Source organism: Leptopilina heterotoma, unplaced genomic scaffold (assembly GCF_015476425.1).
Source record: "Leptopilina heterotoma isolate Lh14 unplaced genomic scaffold, ASM1547642v1 Lhet_472, whole genome shotgun sequence".
Lineage (NCBI taxonomy): Eukaryota > Metazoa > Arthropoda > Insecta > Hymenoptera > Figitidae > Leptopilina > Leptopilina heterotoma.
Window position 1 is genome coordinate 1,250,799 of NW_025111099.1, and position 8,429 is coordinate 1,259,227.

At 33.4% G+C, this 8,429-nt stretch overlaps 1 protein-coding gene across 1 annotated transcript; it reads left to right on the forward strand.

The window, feature by feature from the left end:
- Window positions 1-5,351: 5,351 nt before the first annotated feature.
- LOC122507567 lies at window positions 5,352-6,601 on the forward strand. Its single transcript, XM_043620353.1, has 4 exons — window positions 5,352-5,421; window positions 5,572-5,749; window positions 6,183-6,319; window positions 6,426-6,601. The coding sequence occupies exons 1-4, from the start codon at window positions 5,352-5,354 to the stop codon at window positions 6,599-6,601; spliced, it is 561 nt and encodes a 186-aa protein (XP_043476288.1).
- Window positions 6,602-8,429: the final 1,828 nt, after the last annotated feature.

Genomic DNA, 8,429 nt, shown 5'->3' on the forward strand with positions numbered 1-8,429 from the left:
GGCCCTGAGTGTTGACACATTTATGGAAAGATGGCGCCAAGGTGAAAACCTCCATCTATTGCACACAAGAAGGCCACGCTGCAATCGTTGGAGGTTCTAGTGTAAATTATATACATTTAGTACGTATGTCTCTAGCCATGTCATCTTTTCGAATCCTTTAACATAGATGGCACTAGCACCTCGCAGGATTCCTTGTAGAATAAGTCGGACTTCATCGTAAGGGACATCTCCAGCAGCCCAATCAATTCCATGGTAATTGTGAGTTAGCCATAGATTTTCACTTTTGTAGTGTCCTGACAGTGAATTCCAAGGACAAGGAGGTTCAAACAGTAAAACAAGTGGTAGAGAATCCAATTGCAGTGGAAGTATTGACAATTCTTTAAAGACAAACTCGTTGTTGGCTCTTTTAAAACCTTGAACGTCTACGATAAACTCCATGTTGAAGCAGGAATGAATTTCTGGCCGAGAGGAGCTACTTTTATAGTAATCATCCCCACCACCACTACATTATCCCCACTCCTTTACAATAATTTCTTTACAACACCGCTGATTGGTTTGTATTGTATGACGCGGTCATGAATAATTAGGCAATAGGCAGTGGTTTCAGCCGGCATGTTGATTCCTGCTTCAAATTCTAAACGCACATTAACTGACGCTTGTTTTAGAAATTCATTTTGTTTAGAACAATCAATAATAATTAGAGGAAACAGACTTTTAAAAATATCCTTTGTTAAAATAGGTTTTGAATCTTTACCATAATAGGATGATTGAAAATTAGCGTACATTTCATAATGTAGAGAGTACTGATTTTGATCAAAGTTTAAATTTAAATTTCCATAAGGATAATATTGTGAATTTAAAAAGAGTTTAACGTTTGTAATATTACAATGGTCAAAATGACAGGCATATTTTTTACGTTTATCTTTTCTCGCTGTTTGAAATCCAACAATAACATAACGTGGTTTCTCTAATTGCGTTGATGTTTTAATTTGCCACAAAACTTTTGAACTTGTAGGAATTAAAGGATACTCATACATTTCCCATGATCTAAAACTTATTGAAATTAATGGATCCTTTTAAATAAATTTTAACAATTTAACTTTGTTAGTGTCAGAAGGTAAAACGTATGGAACCATCCATTCAAGTTTATTAATGAAAAATTTGAATTCTTCATCCCCTCCTTGTCCTGTTTGAATTACGGCATTGACGTCAGAACGTGATCTTGTTAAAATAAGTTCATGTTTAGCGTTCATAATGATTTTTTTATAATCTTCGGCAAAACCAAAAATCATGCTGAGTGGTATTGTGACGTCAAAATATCCATTTTCCAATGTAAGTCTTGCATCAGCTGCAAGTTTTGAATATCCAGCATTTTCAATAAAATTGAGCTGAGTTGGAGTTTGTGAGACATAATTTTTCATGATTGTAATATGTCCAACGTATTTGCAGCGATCAATTTCAATTCCATTTAGTTCATAGCGAATTTCATCAAACAAAAAACATACATCATTATTACTTAAATGCACGTTTTGTGTAAGAGTAATTCCATCATTTTTAGTTAATCTACCAAAAATGTGTAATGAACTTTTACTAGGTAAAATGCCCAAGTCTTAATGTTGTACTGCGATTCGAATTTCATCGCTATTATTAAACGATGATGATGCGTATGGTTGATGAGCATGAATTTCATAATGAGCTATTGACTCATCAAAATTCACTGCTGCTGAAATATTGAGAAGTTCGTCCATTTTTATTGCAACAGCAACCAAAAAATATGTAGATTAATTGTCTTGTTGTCTTATTTTCTTTCCTTGAAATTTTAGACCTAGTTCTTGCAGAAAGAGGCGATTCTGAGGTGTTAACACCTTGTGAGACAAATTTAGACTGATTGGTTGACTTTTATAGTTTCCACCAACAACAGCTCTTTGATTATAAACGATTTCCATTACAAAGACTTTACATGCAATCAAATTGTTATAGTTTCTCCTCGAAAATTTATTAAATCACCGTCCTGATCGACAATTCGCAGTTGTATATTACGTATTGTCTTGGTGGCAATCGGAAGGTAAATGACGTGAGCTGGCACTTCCACAATCTTATATCCTGGTGGAACGCTGGGGAAGAACTCATGAATGGTGTGGACTTTTTGATTATTTATATATGCTCCAGATGTTATGTTGCACTCAATTCTCACTGAATTGACCTTTAGAATGGCTACAGGTAAATCAGAAGTATGTGCTCTATGAGGTGCTAGAAGCTGAGATGTAAATCCCAACAAATTACCAATTGAGTCTTTAGGGTTAAAATCAATTGGTAAATTGGATTTAACTACACTGCGCAAAGTATTATTATTCGGTTTTATACTAATAATAGTTCCGATTTCTACAGAATTTTGTAAATATGACTCAATATCTTTAATTTCATAACTTCCAGTTGAAATGTCAATTACTTGATTTCCAACGTAAAATTTGTTATATCCTTTATCAATATTGGGAATTAAATTAAAAGTCAATAGTTCAACAAGACCAAGTACATAACTTTTATTTGAATTTAGCTCTATTGGTGGGAAATATTCAGCTTCGAGAACTGAAGAATTTCCCGTTAACGTTAAAGTAAATGAACCACTCATCTTGCTATCAGATTTTGTACTGAAAGCTTACAATAGTTACACACTTTTATATAGGTTAAAGCTACTCTTAATATTTAGTTGATTACATAAAAATTTAAGACACAAGTGCCCGCATACAAATGTATCATAATTTTGAAATCTTTCATGATTATAATTTATTAAGCTACCATCACCTAAGTAAATGACAAGATCTGTTGGTGGAGCAAGGTTGCCAAAACTATCAAAATACATTGTTTCATTTCTAAATTTTTTATATGCTACCCAATGTGTTCCTGCACCTTCTTTATTATCAAGATTAATTATTCCTGATTCACACTTGTGAGGACCACTTACAGGTAGTTCATTTCGCATAAAAATACCACGAAAATGAGGTATTTTGGCAGCTTTGGCATACTTTAACAGATCAAAGTCAGTTAATGGTCGGTTCAAAACAAGATTTTTGTTTTCCTTCTTGTTGTTCTCTTTTTTCTTGATGCTCGTTTTTTAATTCCTTTTCCTTGAATGTAGGGTTTCAAGTGGAGACCAAGTCCTTGTCGATAAGGTTTAAGGTGTAATCCTTTTCCAAGCGATATAGCTTCCATTGTTTTATTGTGACGCTGAGCTTCTGAAAGCTGTTCACTGGCTGTTTTAGCCTTATTAACAGCCCTTGCTATTCCTGAAGCTCCTCCAGCAAGAGCTCCTAAAGCACTAAGTCCAGCAAAAATTGGAACTAGCGGTAAAATTCCACCTACTTTAGTAGGTACAGGAAGAATTCTAGGTGATAGAACTTTGGATTTACCACCAACATTTTTTATTGCTTTTCGTGCACCAATCATAGCTGCTCTAATTGATTCTTCAGCATTATTACTAGGAACCATACTTTTTCGTGCAGCATCTACAATTTTTCTTAGTGCTATCCTTTTCTTCCTACATATTGTTTTTCTTTTTTTCTTTCTAATGGATGATTTTCTCCTTCTTTTCATCCCCATACATAATTTAGATTTAGCTTTTATGGTTCCTAAAATAGCTAAAGCAGCTGCTCGTTCACTTACACCAGAATCTTTAGCTGTAAAACGTTCCCAATCTTTCTTAGCTAATACTTTATCTGCTTCGTTTCTTGCTTCAATATTTTCACGATTTTGCGAACATGCAATGTCGTGTTGTTTACATTCAGCGTCCAGTGGATAAATTCCTTGGTCACCTTGAAACAAACGCTTTGCCAACTTTGTCCCAGGCCCACAAAATTGATCTGCAGCAACCGAAATATAAATTTTTGGAAAATGTCATCGGTAACGTGAATGGCGTTGAGTACTTTCCATTTAGTGAACATGAAGCAGTAGTATCTCCAAAAGATGCTAAACCAAATTCAATATTCACTTTTGATGACATTGCTTGTGAAAAGCAAGATAATGTTAGAGCTTTCTTTTGTATGGGTAGACATGTAAACGTTGACAGCTTCTATTTATGTCAAACGTATGCTCGTATTCCTAAACATCTAGTTCGAGATAATGTTAATTTATTGGTTCTATTTAGACAAGATGAAAAAAATCTGAAACATGTATACGAAGATCATGTTAATACAGATATGAGTTATACTCAATTTCGCGATTTATGTTCAGAATGTTGGAAATCTTATAATTATGGATTTGTTGTTATTGATAAGGACGGTAATTTTAATGAGGAGAGATATAGAAGAGGATTTGATTGCTTTATTACACTATAAATATAAGAACTTTATTGAATTTTTAATTAGTATAGATTATCTTGTATCAAAGAAAACATGTATCGAAAAGAGCAAGAAACACTTCGTCAAATAGCAAAAGCAAGTGATGCTATTAGGCAAAACATCGTTTACTCAAAATGGGTAAAGAGGCTGCAGAAACAGTATTAAAAAAACTCTTCAACCAATAGTAACACCTCTGGAAAAGTTGGTGAACATAACTGACATATCTTTCAAAAATATTAAAAAAGAGAAAGTTAAAAAGGAGAAAAATGATATTTCTTTCTAAACTGCTGTTGATGAGGAAGAGGAATTTGATAAAACACTACTTAATGACACTCTACTTGATAAGAGCAACAAGTTTGAAGAAGAAGGAGAAGAACTTAATTATGAAAATTTGACAAATAAATTTATTCAATTATTGAATAAAACAGAAAAAAATATTTAGACATGGTTTATGGAGTACGTAAGCTTCCTAATGGTTCTTTTATAATTGGAAATACACTAGTTGATTTAGAAGGTTCACATATTCAACTTGCTGGAAAGAAAAAATATTTAAAAACTGCTGGGTTGCTTGAACTTTTATTTAGACAAGAACCTAATCATGCATTAATAAGTTCAGATGATTTGGAAAATTATAAAGAAATTCTTGTAGCTACAAATGCACACCGAAAAAATTATAGTTCCAGTGGACTTGTCAACGTAACCAGAAATTCTAAATACACTGATGTCATTGCAAAACTTTTTAAGGGTACACCAAAGAAGGGAAGTGGTGTTTTAAACAGGAAGAAGAATCTTGGATAGAAATTACCTCAATTTATAATTTCAAAGAAACAATTTGAACCAGACTATATCTATTGGGATGATCCAAATGAATTAGTTGACCGATTACGCCTGCTAGTAGCATCGCAGCAAGCTGGAAATCCGAGCCATAATAATGAAATTATGTCAATCATCGAAGAACTACGTGAAGCTCGCATTATGTATTAGGAGAGTACAAAGCAAATAGAGCTTAGTATTAAAATGAGCATTGATGTGTTTGGACATCCCTTGTCACGGCCTCTTGCAAGTCGTGGACTTCTTGGACCTTCTGGTATTGGATTTAAAGTTACTCCAAGTGGACAATACGACATTGATAACAAAAGACTTTGCAACGTTTAAGACGCTGAAGAGCAACACGACGCAGTAAATTTAAGACAAGTAAAAAAAATTTTTAAAAACGAAATAAAAACCGTCTTTGCAGTTACAACTTCTTCAAGATCAGCTATTGATGACTTGACTATTCTTATTCAATCTATTGAAGAAAGAATTAACGAAAAACTTAAGCAGATTGAAACTGAGTTACAACTTGAACTACCTCTTCAAAACGCTAAATATATCGCTAAGTTGGATTCACGTTTAACCCATCTTAAAAATGGACGGTGAAAAGTTAACTGTTGCTAAAGAATTGCATAGACAAGCTAGAAAAAATTATCCTCGTCGAAAAGTTCAAATGCGGGGTATTGATGAAACCTGGCAAGCAGATTTGGTTGAAATGATACCTTATTCTTATTCTAATAAAGGTTTCAAATACATGCTCACAGTTATAGACATATTTTCCAAATATGCCTGGGCTATAGCTGTAAAGAGTAAGAATGGAAAGGATATTTCTCTAGCCATGAAAACTATTCTAAAACAAGGCCGAATTCCAAAAAATTTACATACTGATAGAGGCAAAGAATTTTACAATTCTGAATTTAAGAGTTTAATGCAAGAATTTAACATTAATCTCTATTCTACCTATAGTAATTTGAAAGCTTCAATTGTTGAAAGATTTAATCGCACTCTAAAAAATACGATGTGGCCTGAATTCAGCTTGCAAGGCAATTATAAATGGATTAATCTTTTACCAACTCTCATGATAAAGTACAATAATAAAAAGAATCGTGCTATTGGTATGAAACCCAAAGATGTCACCGTAGAAGATACAAGAGAACTGTTGAGACGTATCCGTAAACTACGTAGAATTCAGCTGAAAAGATGAGTACTCGAAAAGATCAAAATTCAAAGTTGGAGACAGAGTTCGAGTTAGCAAATACAAAAATATCGTTGAAAAAGGATATACTCCCAACTGGACAACAGAAATATTCACTGTGGAAAAAGTTAAATTAACAAAACCAGTTTACATACAAGCTGAAAGATTATCAAAATCAACCCATCGAAAGTGGTTTCTACGAAGAAGAATTGCTGAAAGTCCAATATCCAGATGTTTACCTTGTAGAAAAAGTTTTTAAAACTCGTGGTAATGATGTCTATGTAAAATGGCTTGGATTCGACAGCTCGCACAATAGTTGGATAAAAAAAATCTGATATGTAATATAGTTAAAGTAACGTTAAAGTATAGTTAAAGTAATGTTAAAGTATAGTTAAAGTAACGTTAAAATAAGTTAAAGTAAAGTTAAAATATAGTTAAATAAAGTTAAAGTATAGTTAAAATAAGCTAAGATTAGTTAGAATAAGATAAAATAAGTTAAATTGGTGTAACTAGATTAAGGTTTTTTTAAATAAAGTAAACATGAAATAAAATGTATAACATCTTTTATTCAAACAACTATTTGCTCCTCCTCCTCCTTTTTTTAAACAAATTATTGTCTATTTACATTAGTTCATCATCATTATCATCCTGCATATATTGTACTATTTTACAATGACCCCATGCAAGGGTGTCAGTGCTGTTTGCTAATAAATATCTTTTATCGTCATATGGGCTGAGTGCAATCTTCGTTTGCTTTAATGTTTGAACATTGTGCAGTTTTGACCAAATACAATATTGCGTCCTCGATTGGATTTTAACATTTCGTAGACAATAAAGATAATCATCAAAGTTAATATTTTTCTTAACAACTCCTACTTTTACTTCTTTAGCCTTTTTTATGAAATCTTTGTCTCGTACGCGAACGCTGTACATCTTGCTCCGCAAGCTAACAAATTCTGTTACAATTTTTCAACTGCACTCATCTTTCATGAGTCCTAAAATTTTTTTGTTGGCTTGCGGAATATTGTACACGTTATTTGTTGGGTAATCAGAAGTATCAAACTTTTAAATATCTTTTTTCATGTTTTCGTAAATGTCTGAGCACTTGATTTCATAAATAAGACTATCGGTGTCGGTATACAATAATTTTAATTTCTTTTCATCATACTTGTTCAACATGTACTTGTAGTGAAAATCATAGATTAGCGTTTTTGAAACATCTAGCACGGTTAAACCAATATAAACTGGTTTGTGTATTAGAACTTCCATTTTTCTAAGTTCCAAAGCAACCAAGTTTTTATTGAAAATGGCTCTGCTGTGGAAATTAGGTTTGGAAATTGAAGCTTCAGCTCCATATCTACCCTCCCACTTTGTTACGAGTTTGATATCAACATGTTTTCGCACGTTCTCCATTGTTTTGCCAAATACCGCGTTGTTCATTAATTTAAACAAGTTTTTCTCAAATTCATTACTGGCGTTTGTTCTTTGCGTAGTATTAAAGTCAATGTAACTCTTTAGCCAAGTAGATTGCTTGAATTTTAAGACTCGATGAATTTTAACTAATACGAGACCGTTGTCAATAGCTTGTTTTAAGGCACAATAATGGAGAATGTGCTTTCGTTTCGGTAGAAGGGTAGTTAAGAGCTTCTCCTGTTTTGACCCTGGTGGCTTCGAGCGTTCTGGACAAAATGGAAAATTGCTGTGTTTATCATGAAGCTGATCTGGATAATCCAAATCAACTTCCAAAATGTAACCGATAGTTGCATCGTCTGCAACATCGAAATCAAAAGTATTATCAATATTTTCTATCCACTCGAAGCCACCATAGGGAAGTGACTGAACCATGGCCCAACCGTACAGGTTGTTAGCGTCAAAGTACATGATTTAGATGTTTCCTCACTCTCATTGTAATTCTCCATATAAGGATTATTAGCTTTTGCGTAACGATTCATGCACCGCGTTCTATAAACATTACCATGTCAATGTCAGTGAGGAGTTCCAATCTTATATTCGTGTACTTCAACATGGCATCCCATGTTAGTCCCGGTGTTGTGTAATAATGCCCTGCGTCAAGACCGTACGCGACT

Excerpts from the sequence above, each read along its gene's own strand:
- LOC122507567 (XM_043620353.1), top strand. The coding sequence starts at position 5,352 with ATGAGCATTGATGTGTTTGGACATCCCTTGTCACGGCCTCTTGCAAGT. Across the intron at positions 5,422-5,571 it reads TGGACTTCTTGGACCTTCTG|TTACAACTTCTTCAAGATCA; the intron begins GTATTGGATTTA and ends CCGTCTTTGCAG. Across the intron at positions 6,320-6,425 it reads AGAACTGTTGAGACGTATCC|GATATACTCCCAACTGGACA; the intron begins GTAAACTACGTA and ends TCGTTGAAAAAG.